Below are 15,043 nucleotides of genomic sequence, written 5' to 3'. Positions count from 1 at the left end.
AAAAGACAATGCTGTTGGCATTGGAGCTTCACATCATGCTTCACATCATGCCCACTTTATTTTGATTACAGCTGTTCCTGAGCGTCCAGAAGATCTGGAAGTAACTGCTGTCACAAATGATTCTGTTAGCGTGGCATGGAGACCACCGAAGTATGATGGCGGCTCAGAAGTAACAAGCTACGTTCTTGAAGTTCGTCAAATCGGAAAGGATAACTTTGTCCGTATTGCCACTGACGACAAGCTGATGGATCGTAAATTTACTCACACTGGTCTTAAAGAAGGTTCTACGTATGAATTCCGTGTCAGTGCTGTGAATCAAATTGGCCAGGGCAAGCCTTCATTCAGCACCAAACCCATCACATGCAAGCAAGAGCTTGGTAAGTTAAAAATAAACATGAAACGTAAAAGACTAAGTGGTTTACAAGTAATGAAGCTTAATGTCATGATTAAAATTTATCTCTTTTATTATTTTTATCTAGAACCACCTGCTCTTGATCTGGATTTCCGTGATGTGATCTTGGTCCGTGTTGGCCATCCATGCACCCTTCAAGGTCGCTATGCAGGAAAGCCAACACCATCAATTAAATGGTTCAAGAATGATGAGGAGCTTCAGGCAAATGAGGAAATTGCACTTAGCAGCACCAGGAAAACCTTGTGCTTGTCTATTGAGAAAGCTAAGCGTGATCACAGTGGTAAATACTCTGTGGTTGTGGAAAACTCTGTTGGCACACAGAAGGGCTTCTGCACTGTCACCGTTGTTGGTGCGTTTTGTTTTGGTTCTTAGGTCTTACACAGAATAAAACATTACTCCACTTCTGTTTGTACATTTCAAATAACGTGAGTGTTATATGTCTGCATTCTTTTCAGATCGCCCACAGCCTCCTGAAGGCCCTGTTATCTTTGACGAAATCTACAGAGATCACATGGTCATCTCCTGGAAACCACCACTGGATGATGGTGGCTGCGCTGTTTCCAATTACATTATTGAAAAGAGAGATTCCAACAGGGATCTCTGGATGCCGGTCACCGAGTCATGCACTCGAACAACATGTAGGGTTCCAAAACTAATTGAGGGCAGAGAGTACATCATCAGAATCTGCGCTCAGAACATTCATGGCATCAGTGACCCATTGCTCTCTGCTGAGACAAAAGCAAGAGATGTCTTTAGTAAGTATCAGTTCATACAATACCATTTTTAACAACAGCTCAGTTTTAGTTCAGTTTCACTAACAGCCGTGTGCCCCTCTATTTTTGCCAAAACAGAGGTGCCTGATGCTCCTAAACAACCAGTGGTGAAAGAGGTCTACAAAGACACAGCACTTGTAACCTGGGAACCACCAGCTGATGGTGGAAAACCAATCACAAACTACATTGTCGAGAAGAGAGAAACCATGTCAAACCGATGGATCCGTGCTGGAACTGACCGTATCTTCCCTAAACCAGAATACTGGGTACCTGATCTTCTCAAGGGATGTGAATACGAGTTCCGTGTCATGGCAGAAAATGTGGTTGGTGTTGGCGATCCTAGCCCACCCTCAAAACCTGTTTTTGCTAAAGATCCTATTGGTAGGTGGCTATGTTCATTCTCTTGGCCTTACAAGGAAAAAATTCATGAAATAAAAATGAATGATTTTAATTTTTTTTTTTTTTTTCCATTTTTGTACAGTGATTCCAAGCCCACCAGTGAAACCAATGGCCATTGACAAAACAAAGGACTCAGTCACTCTTTCTTGGGAACCACCCAAGGATTGTGGTGGAGGCAAAATCTTTGGCTATCTCCTCGAGTACCAAAAAGCCGGAGCTGAGGAATGGATCCAGGTTAACCAGACTCCTGAGTCCTGCCCAGAAACTACATTCAAAGTTATCGGCCTTGAAGATGAAGAGTTGTATAGGTTCAGAGTAAAAGCAGCAAATGCAGCAGGTGAATCGGAGCCTGCCAATGTTCCAGAACCTGTTCGGGCACAAGACAGACTTGGTAATTCTGAATGACTTAATATTATATTTGTATTGAAACATAAATGTTGTGATGTAAAAAAAAACTTTTATATTATTTATATATTTCTTATCTGAAGAGCCCCCAGAGCTGCTGATAGAATTGGGCATGCCTCGTGAGCTCAAAGCCATGGCGGGTACTCACATAAGAATTGCTGCTGGAATCAAAGGCATTCCATTTCCTAAAGTTACATGGAAGAAGAATGAGGCAGACATACCTCCAAGAGCAGAGATTGAGACTTCTGGAGTAAGAAGCAAGCTTCAGATGCGCTACTGTAACCGTGGTGATTGTGGAGACTACACACTTACTGTCGAAAATCCAGCTGGATCCAAGACAGCAACATGCACCGTGCTTGTTTTAGGTAAGTATTTAGCATTTTTATTGCAGTTAACACAGATGTTGTTCATATGATAATTCCAAATTATTTATTGTACGTGGTTTCATTTCACAACGTCGGTGAAATTTGTGTAAATAAGATAAGTAACCCTAATTAATTTGCAACTGAACTAATTCTGCATGATCTTTATGTGTTCTGTAGACAAACCCGGCCCAGTTCAGAACCTGCGGGTGTCAGATGTTAGAAGTGACTCAGCTCAGCTCTCATGGAAAGATCCTGAAGACAGTGGTGGTGTGCGTATCACTAACTTTGTTGTGGAGAAAAAGGATGTCACTTCAGCACAGTGGGTGCCAGTCTGCTCCTCATCTAAAAAACGAAGCTTAATGGCCAAGCATTTGATGGAAGGCACATCGTACATGTTCCGCGTAGCTGCTGAAAATCAATACGGCAGGAGTGAATACGTGGAGACCACTAAACCTGTAAAGGCAATGAACCCACTGTGTAAGTACTGGCTGTGTGGTTGCATGACTAATTTGTTGAGTTTAAATGAGCTGCCATTTAAAGTAAAAAAAAAAAAAAACTTTATTTGCTTTTTTTTTCCTTTCAGTCCCACCTGGTCCACCAAAGGACCTGCATCATGTAGATGTTGACAAAACAGAGGTGTGGCTTCAGTGGAACTGGCCTGACCGCACAGGAGGAAGTGACATCACTGGCTTCTTGGTTGAATATCAGGAGGAGGGCGAGAGAGACTGGATTGACTTCAAGACCGTCAGCATCCCTGAATGCCATGTGACTGGGCTAGAGGAGGGAAAAACCTACAGATTCCGTGTTAAGGCAGAGAATGTGGTTGGTCTTGGCAGACCAGATACCACCGTGCCTGTCCTGTGCCAGGAGAAACTTGGTACTTTTAATTTGGCAATTTTAAATATGATCATTTTAATATATACCTTCATTTCAGAATTGTAAAACCTATGTTGTTGTCTTTGCAGTGCCACCCATTGTAGAGGTTGACGTCAAACTCATTGAGGGAATCATTGTGAAAGCAGGAAGCACTATCAGACTGCCTGCAATCATGAGAGGCATCCCAGTTCCAACTGCTAAGTGGGTCATTGATGGTGAAGAAATCAAGAGCGAAGGAAATACCAAGATTGACACAGACAACTTTTCAACCATTCTGAGCATTGCAGAGTGCACAAGGAATCACACTGGAGTCTACATTCTCACAGTATCTAATGCTGCTGGAAGTAAGACGGTTTCTCTCACCGTCACTGTACTTGATGTCCCAGCCGCCCCGATCGGCCCGGTTAGCATTCTCGAGGTAACTCCAGATTCCATGGTTATTGAATGGCGTCCTCCCAAAGACGATGGTGGAAGCCCTGTCATGAACTACATTGTTGAAAAGAGAGAATCCAACAAGGAAACCTGGGGAGGTGTCAGCTCTGGAAGCATTGCCACAAGGCTTAAGATTACTCGTTTGCAGAGTGGCGTTGAATATGTCATGAGAATCCGGGCCGAGAACAAAATGGGAGTCGGCGCACCTCTTGAAAGTGCACCGACTGTAGCCAAGCATCGGTTCGAGCCACCTGGTCATCCTGGAAAACCTGTTGCATCAGATATTTCTGAGGATTCACTCACTCTTGGCTGGACAATGCCCTTGTATGATGGCGGTAGTCCTATTACTGGTTATATTATTGAGCGTCGACATAAAGGAGGCAAGTGGATTCGAGTGAACAAAACTCCTTGCAAGGACCTTAGAATTAGAGTGCTTGGACTTTTTGAGGGTAATGAATATGAGTTTAGAGTATTCGCTGAAAATATTGCTGGCTTTAGTGGGCCCTCACCTATCTCAGACCTAGCCAAACCCTGCAGACAGGTCACAGTTCCTGGACCTCCTGTCAACCCTAAAGTTAAGGACTACAGCTGTACCTATGTTGATTTGGTCTGGATAAAGCCTAATAGAGATGGAGGTAGTCCAATCTTAGGGTACGTCGTTGAAATGCAGAAAGTAGGCGGGGAATGGGAAACAGTCAACAAAGATGATCTTATTAAACAGTGTGCTTATAGAGTCAAGGGACTAAAGGAAGGCACCGAGTACAGATTCCGGGTAAGAGCTGTGAACATGATTGGAGATGGTGAAACAAGAGAAATCCCAGAATCAGTCATTGCTCAAGACATCCTTATCCCACCAGAGATTGAAATGGATGTCACATGCCATCCACAAGTGACTGTCCGTGTAGGTCATAACATTAATATTATTGGATACGTAAAGGCAAGGCCTGATCCATTGATCACCTGGACCAAGGGAGAAACCGTTTTGGAAAAAGACAAGCGTACCACTCTGATAAATAACTTCCCTGTGGTACATATGCGCATCAAAGAAGCAATCAGAGCAGATCATGGAAAGTATGTTCTTAAGGCAGTAAATGAGAGCGGAGAAGCTTCAGCTACCATCAACGTAACTGTGTTGGACAGACCTGGACAATGCAGGAATCTGGCTTTGACGTATGTGAACAAAAACTCTTGCATGGTGAACTGGGATGCTCCTGAGGACAATGGCGGCACTGAAATTACAAATTACATCGTTGAGTGTCGCGAGCCAAGCGTAAGAGGATGGTCAATGATTTCTTCCGACTGCACCAACCGCAAGGTAAAGGCAAAACTCCTGGAGAATCACGAATACATGTTCCGTGTATCAGCAGAGAACAAGTGTGGCCCTGGACCAGCAATAGAAACCAAGACACCTATTCTTGCAATTGATCCACTTCAGAAGCCTGGTGAGCCAGAAAACTTCCATGTAGCTGATATTGGCAAGAACTTTGTTTACTTGAGATGGAGGCGACCAGATTATGATGGTGGCAGCGCTAACCTAGGATACATTCTGGAAAGAAAAGCCAAGAATGCTGAGGAATGGGAAAGCGTACATGACAAAACACTCAAAAATACATTCTTTATGGTGGACAAATGTGTAGAGAACCATGTCTATCAGTTTAGAGTGAAAGCAACAACTGATGCCGGAGAAAGTAACTGGGTTAGAACATCTGACATTCTTGTCAAGGAAGATCTTCACAAACCAGTTCTTGACCTCAAATTTGCTGGCACTATTGTGGTTAAAGCAGGTGAAACTGTCAGGCTTGAGGCAGCACTCAGAGGAAAGCCACAACCTGAGGTGAAATGGGTAAAGGACAAGGCTACAGAAGATAACCCACGGGTCACTGTTGACACTGGAGCAGATTATTCAAAGTTCATTATGATTAAAGCCAAACGTTCAGACACTGGAAAGTATGTAATCACTGCCACAAACGCAGCTGGAACTTTCACTGCATATGCAACTTTGAGTGTTTTGGACGTACCAGGGCCTGTCAGAGATGTCAGGGTTACAGGAGTCTCCACTGATAAATGTAGGGTTGTCTGGGATCCTCCAGAGGATGACGGTGGTTGTGAGGTTGACAGCTATATTCTAGAAAAATGTGAGACAAGAAGAATGGTTTGGTCTACATACTCAGCTAACGTGGTGACCAGCTACTGTAACGTTACCCACCTTGTGGAAGGTAATGAGTACATCTTCAGAGTAAGAGCAGAAAACAAAATGGGAACAGGTCCTCCAATGGAGAGCAGGCCTGTTATCGCCAAAACACAGTTCGGCAGACCTAGTGCACCTGATGCACCAGAAGTAACCAAAGTTGGAAAGGATGAGATGACGGTTATATGGGCTCCTCCTGAGAATGATGGAGGAAAATCTATTACTGGCTACATCCTAGAAAGAAAAGAGAAGCGTGCCGTACGATGGGTACCAGTTACAAAAAGCCCCATCTCTGAGAGGCGTATGAAGGTAACCAACTTGATACCTAACCATGAATACCAATTTCGTGTCAAGGCTGAAAATGAGGTTGGACTGGGAGACCCAAGCAAACCCTCAAGACCCATCGCTGCCAAAGACCCAATAGGTACATAATTACTGTTATCTCTTTACTAAAATAATAACATGATTGCTTTAATTTATTAAGCATTTTATTTATTTATTTATTTATTTATTTATTAATTCATGACAAAACTTTTCCGAATATTTCAGAGCCTCCTGGTCCTCCTGGTGGTGTGAAAGTGGTTGACAGCACAAAGACCACAATCACACTTGGCTGGTGCAAGCCGATGTATGACGGTGGTGCTCCAATCTTGGGATATTTGGTTGAGATGAGAGAAAAGATTGAAGTAGAAGGTGAACAAGAGCGGGACCCAGAAGAAGGCTGGTCAAAACGTAATGATATTGGACAGCTTGTGCTCACCGAATTAACAATGCTCAATTTGGACGAAAGGAAGCAATATGAATTCCGGGTCTCCGCACACAACCAAGTGGGCATGGGTCGCCCTGCAAAACTCAAGGATGCCGTGTCACCAAAAGACATTCATGGTGAGTTGCTTTGTCAAATTCTACAATTTAATAATTTGCAACATGTACAGTATCCTTTAACCACATCCTTTTATACTGTTTACCACAGAAATACCTGAGATTGATCTGGATGCCAGTTTGAGAAAGGGTTTAAGTGTAAGAGCAAGTTGTCCCATACGGCTCTTTGCTACCATCAGAGGAAGGCCTGCACCTAAAGTGACCTGGAAACGCGTGGGAATTGACAACGTTGTCCGACGAGGTCATGTGGACCAGATTGATACAATGACTTTCCTTGTTATCCCCGAGAGCACACGCGAAGACTCTGGAAGATATTCACTGACTCTCTCAAATTCTTCAGGAGAGAAAGCTGTATTTGTTCGTGTTAAAGTCTTGGGTATGTTTGATAACATATTCATAAATAATATTAATGATGCATTTGCACATGAGCAAATAATGAACACATTCTTATGAATGCTACAGTTGTTAGTGCATTTCTAGCTGGAATAAATTGCAGAATGGACAATAACACGTTAACAATTTCCATTGAACAGATACTCCTGGACCTGTTGGCGAACTAGCAGCAACCGATGTTACAAAGACATCTTGCCAGCTCTCCTGGTTACCTCCAGAGAATGATGGTGGCAGTCCGATCTTGAACTACATCGTAGAAAAGCGTGAAGTAGACAGAAAGACATGGAGCAATTGCACAAACGATTTAAAGAAGACAAGCTTTAAAATCACAAATCTTGCACCAGGAACAGAATACTACTTCAGGGTTATGGCAGTCAACAAGTATGGTGTTGGTGTGCCTAAGGACTCTCCAAAATCTTACTTGGCCACAGATCCCATGAGTAGGTGAAATTATACTGAATGCTATCTAATCAAACAACACAGTTTTTTTAAATTGCTTACAATTTGTTATAATTTTACCTCCCCAGGTGAACCAGATCCACCCAAAAAAATGGATGTGTTGGAGATTACAAGGAACAGTGCAACGCTCGGATGGCTGAAACCTCTAAGAGATGGAGGCGCTAAGATTAACGGCTACATAGTTGATTACCAGGAAGCTGGCAAACCTGAAGACAAATGGACTTCCTACTCAGTTGTAAAAGACTTGAGTATTGTCGTTGTTGGTCTTAAAGAGAACACGAAATACAGATTCAGGGTTGCAGCAAGAAACTCTGTTGGATGCAGTCTGCCACGAGAGGCTGAAGGAATGTTTGAAGTGAAAGAACAGCAGAGTATGTGTTTATGCACTTCAGTTACTCTCTCAGTTTACCTTTATTTTAAATCTGAATGTCCACCATTTACACTTACATTTCTGTCATGTTTTAGTGGGCCCGAAGATCATCATCTCTGATGTGGTGACAGCAAGGGCAGGAACAAAGTTAAAGGTCGAAGCGCTTGTTTCTGGCAAACCAGTTCCAGTGACCACATGGAGGAGAGGAAGCGATGACGTGGTTACATCTGATCGCCTGTTCATACAAAAGACTTTAACTTCATCCACACTTATGATAAAGGATGTTTCAAGAAAAGACAGTGGCTACTACAGTCTTGCTGCTGAAAACAACATTTCGAAGGTCAACCAAATTATTCGAATCATCATTTACGGTAAGTTATCTGGAAAAAAGTCTTCAAACAAAATATCTCTATTACGTATGTATCATGACACATGATCTGTATGTTTCCAACAGATATTCCTGGTCCTCCAGAGGGTCCTCTTGAAATTCTTGATACGGACATTGATGCTTGCACCCTTGCATGGAACACTCCAACCGAGGACGGTGGAAGCAACATTACTAATTATGTTGTTGAAAAATGTGACGTGAGCAGTGGTGACTGGGTCCCTGCAGTAGCATCTTGCACCAAGACCAGTTGCAGAGTCATAAAACTTGTCCCTGGAAAGGAGTACGGTTTCCGAGTCCGTGCTGAAAATCGCTTCGGTGTTTCAGAGCCAATCTACTCGGTGAAAATGATAGCCAGATATCCGTTTGGTAGGTTTGTCCTAATACTACCTATCTTAGGTATTGGTTGGAATCTATACAAAGTACTGTTATTGTAAATAATATGGATATTTTGTGTACGTTTTGCATTGAATGTAATTTTGTTTAAATGTATTTTTTCCAGATCCACCGAGTGAACCAAGAAACTGTTGTGTCAACAAAATCAACAGGGAGTTTGTTGTTTTGTCCTGGGAAAGACCAGCAAATGATGGTGGTAGTCCTATTCTAGGATACTTCATTGAACGTAAAGAGAGAAACAGCCTTCTGTGGGTCAAGGCAAATGAAGCCCTTGTTCGTGCCACTGAATATACATGCACTGGTCTTATTGACGGTCTGGAATACACATTTAGAGTATCTGCTGTCAACAAGGCAGGCCAAAGCAAACCAAGCAAGCCAACAGAAATCATTACAGCCAGGACGCCAATTGGTATGTGTGGTGAAGAAGATTTGAAACATAAGAAAAAAACAAAATGCCATCATAATGTATTCAAATCTGTGTATTTTTTTCCTTTCTTTTCAGATCCACCTGGTAAACCTGAAGTTCTTGATGTAATGAAGCATGCTGTATCTCTTGTATGGAACCGTCCAAAACATGATGGTGGTAGCAAACTCATTGGGTATAATGTTGAGTCTTTGAAGCTTCCGGGTGACAAGTGGGTGCGTGCAAATGCCCAAAATGTGCCCACAGAGGAGTACACTGTCACTGGACTTGACGAGGGAGCCCAATACAAGTTCAGAATTATTGCCAAGACCGCAATCAACACCAGCCTGCCTTCGGAAGAGTCCGATGTCATTACAGTCATTGCAGAGAATGGTAAATTTAGTTTTCAGTCATAAATGTTATGTTTAATAATGCTAAGTGTATTAAGGTTAACGTGAATCTTTACTTGTGACATTTCAGTGCCACCAAGAGTTGAGATTAGTCTTGAAATGAAGAATCTAATCACAGTCAAAGCCGGATCGAATGTCTGCCTTCAAGCTGAGGTTTATGGAAAACCATTACCAAAAGTTACATGGAAGAGAGATGGTGTGCCACTGAAACTTGTTGAAGGCATGAAGATGTCTCAGAAGAGACATCTGTTCCTCCTAGAGCTGTTCTCAGTGACAAGGAAGGAGTCTGGAGAGTACACTATCTTAGCTGAGAACCCAAGTGGTTCTAAGTCTGGCAACATTAGGCTGAAAGTTCTGGGTAAGATGAGCAAGACCAAAATGGCTTGTTCACAGTTTATTGGTGACACACCAGTAAAAATAAAGTATTTAAGACAGATGCTAGTGTAAGTTATTACTAAAATCTATTTGTTTTCACAGATAAACCTGGACCTCCAGCATCGGTTAAGATCAGCCACATCTATGCTGACCGCATTAAACTGAGGTGGGAGCCACCTCTTTCCGATGGTGGTGCTGAAATAACCAACTACATTATCGACAAACGGGAAACGAGCAGAGCTAACTGGGCTCAAGTTACTTCCAACATTAGTGGCCAGCTTACCAGCTGCTCAGTGGAGAAACTAATTGAGGGCCATGAATATGAGTTCCGCATCAGCGCCGAAAACAAATACGGTGTTGGCGACCCAATTGTAACTAACTCAGTAATCGCAAAGAATCCATATGGCAAGTATTTATGAATATAGATTTTGATTAAGAGATTGTTGATGATTTTACCTTTCACAAACTTACCAACTTTTTTACAACACTATCTTCACATCTAGATGTTCCTGGCCCATGCGATCCTCCAGTTATTACTAATATCACCAAAGACCACATGACTGTGAGCTGGAAGGCCCCTGCTGATGATGGCAAATCTCCAATCCTTGGATACATGGTTGAGAAACGTGAAGTTCAGGAAGTTGCTTGGTCCAAAATAAACAGAAGGCCTGTCATTGACAGAACTATTAAAGCTGGAGGTCTAACCGAGGGTTCTGAATATGAGTTCAGAGTTATTGCCCTCAACAAGGCTGGACTTGGCAAACCAAGTGATGCATCTAAAGCTGCTTTAGCCATGGATCCATTGTGTGAGTACATTTTTCAGTTTGCCTCCAGTTCTCCCTCACATTTGGTTTCTAGTGTTTATACATGCATTCATCTTTTCTTTTTATCACAGATCCTCCCGGACCACCTGCCTTCCCCAAGGTTGTGGACTCTACACACAGCTCAATTAGTCTATCCTGGACCAAGCCTGCGTATGATGGTGGATGTGAAATTCTGGGCTACCTTGTCGAAGTCAAGAGAGCAGATTCAGAAGACTGGACGAAGTGCAATATACCGAAAAACCTTCAGGAAACAAAGTTCCTTGTTACTGCTCTTCTTGACAAAACAGAGTATCAGTTCCGTGTGAGTGCTGTGAACAAGATTGGTTTCAGTGAGCCAAGTGAAGTTCCTGGAAATCATTTGGCACAGGACATTTTGAGTAAGCGTGCAGATACGTACACAAATATTTTTTTGTCTATAAATAAAATATTGTTTTTTATGCTTAATATTCTACCTCTTTCTAACTTCTCTTTTAGTTGCTCCAGAGGCAGAACTTGATGCAGATCTAAGGAAAGCACTGGTGCTGCGTGCTGGAGTAACCATGAGAATTTATGTTCCTGTTAGAGGACGTCCAGCACCAAAGATAACATGGAGCAAGGTCAATGCTAACCTAAAGGAGAGACAAGGTCTCATGATCAACACAACAGAATGGGATACATACGTGCACTGTGAGAACATCAACAGATACGATGCCGGCAAATATGTGCTTACCCTGGAGAACAGCAGTGGATCCAAGTCCTACACTATTGTAGTCAAAGTCTTAGGTAACGTCAATATTTCTTTCAATGGTTCTCTTGTTGGTTTATATTACATCTACATTGGATTTAACCATTTTTTTTACATAATGTAGATACCCCCGGACCTCCACTCAACCTGATTGTAAAAGAGACTTCAAAGAGTCATGCACATATTACTTGGGATGCTCCACTAATTGATGGGGGAAGTCCAATAAAGAGCTATGTTGTGGAAAAACGTCTGGCAGAGAGAAAGGCATGGACCTGTGTTGCTCCTGAGTGTTCCAAAACATCTTTCAGGATTACTAATCTTGAAGCTGGAAAAGCTTACTGCTTCAGAGTCTCGGCTGAAAACGTGTATGGTATTGGAGAGGGTTGTGAGACAGCCGGACCAGTAAAAGCATCAGGTAAAAGTTGCTATGTTTTAATGTCTTTAGCAACAGTGTTGTATGAGTTGATATTAAATGCATAAATATATTTCAATGTAATCTAATCTAAATAATGATCTATTGCAGAGCAACCTGGACCAGTTACAGATTTTAAGCCTTCGCTCATCACCAAAGATTCCTGCACTCTTATGTGGAAGAAGCCAATCAGTGATGGTGGAAGCCATATTGTTGCATATGCACTAGAGATAAGTGAAGGTGAAGATAAATGGAGGCAGCTCATGAAGTCCAAGCTCATGCAGTATACAGTGAGGGACCTTGTAGAAGGAAAACAATACAGCTTCGGAGTTAAGGCTTTCAATGAGTCCTCTGAAGGACCCTTGACTGAGCTTTCTGTGGTGGCTAAGGATCAAGTTGGTATGTTTCTGTTATATTTCTCTTTACTGTTATTAGCTTTGATATTAGAAATATTAGGTTAGTGTTTACAATTCAAGATCATTAAATAGTAACACTTAAATGTCTGATTTGTAAAACTCCTTTACAGTTCTCCCAGACTGTGACCTTAAAGGCTTGCCAGACTCCTGCTACATAGCAAAGGAGGGAAGCACAGTTCGCCTAACAATCCCAATTAGTGGCATTCCTGCTCCAACAGTCATGTGGAAGAAGGGCGGTGTTACTTTGGGAGACAGTGGAAGAATCTCTGTTGAATCCACAGCCACAAACACAATCTTGCTGATACGTGACTGTCAAAGAGGCGACGCTGAAAAGTACTCGCTGATTTTGAAAAACAGTGCAGGAACCAAAGAATCCACAATTGATATCAAGGTTGTCGGGAAGCCCGGAATCTGCACAGCACCCATCAGGTTTGATGAAATTACAGCTGATGGAATAACCCTGGAATGGGATCCACCCAAGGATGATGGCGGATCAGAAATTTCCAACTACATTGTAGAAAAAAGGCCTTCCGCCAGTAACAAGTGGGCCACGGTTGCTTCAGCCATTCAGAAGAACACCATGAGAGTCACAAGACTTCATGATGGAACAGAGTACCTGTTCAGAGTATGTGCAGAAAACAAATATGGTGTCGGAGAGTTCCTCAGATCTGATCCGGTGGTGGCTAAACATCCATTCAGTAAGTGTGTTTATTTATTAAAAACACTTTGTTAAATGTTACTTCATTTATTAAACATGATGTTTGAGAAAGGTTTACGTTCTGTGTCATAGGTCACAAAACAGTGTTTTAAGAAAATATTTTCAATTAAGCTTTCCTTCTTTTTTTTTCACCAAAAGATGCTCCAGAGGCTCCAGCCCCACCACAGATTCTGGATATTCGCCATGAGCATGCCATTGTAGCATGGTCAGATCCAAAAGATACCGGAGGCTCTCCTATTACTGGTAAATTACCCAAAAATGCTGTATGTGTTTATTGTGCATTTTGTAAACGTGTGAAGTCATATGCAATCACCTATGTCTACTTTCATTTTAGGATATCATGTGGAATTCAAAGATAGAAACAGTTTGATGTGGAAGAGAGCAAGTAAGACTCCTCTGAGAGTGAAGGAGTGCAGAGTGACTGGTTTAGTTGAAGGTCTTGAGTATGAATTTAGGGTTATGGCTATGAACATGGCTGGACTTGGTAAGCCAAGCAAACCCAGTGAAGCAGTTGTTGCACTTGACCCAATTGGTAAGTCTGTCTTTTAAAGATTTTGTTTATTTATTTGATTTGAATTTGAAGAAATTTCAACATAAAAAATTACCTTCACATTTTTTTACCCGGTTTAGATCCTCCTGGCAAACCTGATGTAATCAGTGTCACAAGGAACAGTGTAACACTTATTTGGACCGCACCTAAGTATGATGGAGGCCACAAACTTACAGGTTACATGGTTGAAAAACTGGAGCATCCAGGAAAAGTTTGGACGAAGGCCAACCATGTCAATATACACAGCTGTGCCTACACAGTGACAGATTTGCATGAAGGCTGCATGTATGATTTTAGAATTAGAGCAAAGAATGCAGCTGGTGCCATCAGCGCTCCCTCAGAGCAAACCGACACTCTGGTCTGCAAAGATGAATATGGTAGGTTTTACTTGGTTTTTAACAAATGTTTCAAAATAAACAAAATTCAAAAACTACAGTCAGTTATCTTATTTCTTTACAGAGCCACCAACTATTACAATCGACCCTGAAATGAAGGACGGCATCTTCGTCAAGGCTGGAGACACAATAGTGGTTACTGCTACTAGTATTCTTGGCAAACCTCCACCTAATGCTGTATGGTCGAAGGATGGAAGAGAATTCAAGCCATCAGATGTTGTCCAGATTACGAGCACTCCAACATCTTCAACTCTGTCTATCAAATATGCCAGTAGAAAGAACACTGGGGAGTATACAATTACTGCAAGCAATCCATTCGGTATTAAGGACGAGAAAGTGAAAGTGAAGGTCCTGGATGTACCTGGTCCTCCAGGTCCTATTGAAGCAAGCAGTGTTTCTGCTGAGAAGTGTACACTCACATGGTTACCACCAGAAGAAGACGGAGGCTCCGCTATCAAATCGTACCTTCTCGAAAAGAGAGAGACTAGCCGTCTACTTTGGACAAAGCTCGCTGAAAATGTAATGGATTGCCGCTTTGTGGCCAGCAAATTGATTAAAGGCAATGAATATATCTTCCGTGTTTCAGCTGTGAATCAGTATGGTACTGGTGATGCCACCCAGTCTGGTCCAGTGAAAATGGTTGACAGCTTTGGTAAGAGTGCAATTTTATAAGTATCTGAAATCATTTCTTTTTTGCTAATTCCTGCTGTGACATGTTAATACGTTTATGTTTTTTATTTATGTCAGGACCGCCTGGACCACCATCAAAACCAGAAATTGATAATGTCAGCAAAAACGCTGTAACCATTTCCTGGAAGAGACCTGCTGTGGATGGAGGAAGTGATATTAGAGGGTATAGTGTTGAGAGAAAAGAAAGGAAAGGTTTAAGATGGGTTAGAGCTTCAAAGAAAACCATCTCTGATCTACGTTGCAAAGTATCTGGCCTCACAGAAGGAGTTGAGTATGAGTTCCGTGTAACTGCAGAAAACAAAGCTGGTTTTGGAGACCCCAGTGAACCTTCACAGCCAGTGCTGACAAAGGACATCACATGTAAGTCACCAGAACGTCTGAATTTGTGTTT

At 42.2% G+C, this 15,043-nt stretch overlaps 1 protein-coding gene across 17 annotated transcripts in view; it reads left to right on the top strand.

Moving 5' to 3' along the window:
- Positions 1-15,043, top strand: part of ttn.2 (titin, tandem duplicate 2) — a 191,712-nt gene that overhangs the window by 134,293 nt on the left and 42,376 nt on the right. For all 17 annotated transcript variants that reach the window (XM_063006067.1, XM_063006078.1, XM_063006077.1 and 14 more), the window contains 30 exons: positions 72-377; positions 480-761; positions 868-1,167; positions 1,264-1,566; positions 1,667-1,975; positions 2,073-2,354; positions 2,532-2,831; positions 2,938-3,231; positions 3,320-6,274; positions 6,400-6,735; positions 6,824-7,108; positions 7,266-7,565; positions 7,653-7,955; positions 8,050-8,325; positions 8,409-8,708; positions 8,842-9,144; positions 9,238-9,531; positions 9,619-9,906; positions 10,026-10,328; positions 10,427-10,729; positions 10,819-11,124; positions 11,222-11,509; positions 11,596-11,886; positions 11,995-12,282; positions 12,410-12,997; positions 13,156-13,260; positions 13,352-13,549; positions 13,648-13,944; positions 14,027-14,614; positions 14,710-15,012. In XM_063006067.1, the coding sequence (XP_062862137.1) occupies positions 72-377; positions 480-761; positions 868-1,167; positions 1,264-1,566; positions 1,667-1,975; positions 2,073-2,354; positions 2,532-2,831; positions 2,938-3,231; positions 3,320-6,274; positions 6,400-6,735; positions 6,824-7,108; positions 7,266-7,565; positions 7,653-7,955; positions 8,050-8,325; positions 8,409-8,708; positions 8,842-9,144; positions 9,238-9,531; positions 9,619-9,906; positions 10,026-10,328; positions 10,427-10,729; positions 10,819-11,124; positions 11,222-11,509; positions 11,596-11,886; positions 11,995-12,282; positions 12,410-12,997; positions 13,156-13,260; positions 13,352-13,549; positions 13,648-13,944; positions 14,027-14,614; positions 14,710-15,012 (11,874 nt within the window). The remainder of the gene's footprint in view (positions 1-71; positions 378-479; positions 762-867; positions 1,168-1,263; positions 1,567-1,666; positions 1,976-2,072; positions 2,355-2,531; positions 2,832-2,937; positions 3,232-3,319; positions 6,275-6,399; positions 6,736-6,823; positions 7,109-7,265; positions 7,566-7,652; positions 7,956-8,049; positions 8,326-8,408; positions 8,709-8,841; positions 9,145-9,237; positions 9,532-9,618; positions 9,907-10,025; positions 10,329-10,426; positions 10,730-10,818; positions 11,125-11,221; positions 11,510-11,595; positions 11,887-11,994; positions 12,283-12,409; positions 12,998-13,155; positions 13,261-13,351; positions 13,550-13,647; positions 13,945-14,026; positions 14,615-14,709; positions 15,013-15,043) is intronic.

The sequence above is a fragment of the Trichomycterus rosablanca genome, chromosome 12 (genome assembly GCF_030014385.1).
Source record: "Trichomycterus rosablanca isolate fTriRos1 chromosome 12, fTriRos1.hap1, whole genome shotgun sequence".
NCBI lineage: Eukaryota > Metazoa > Chordata > Actinopteri > Siluriformes > Trichomycteridae > Trichomycterus > Trichomycterus rosablanca.
This window is presented reverse-complemented; position numbering and strand designations above follow the sequence as displayed.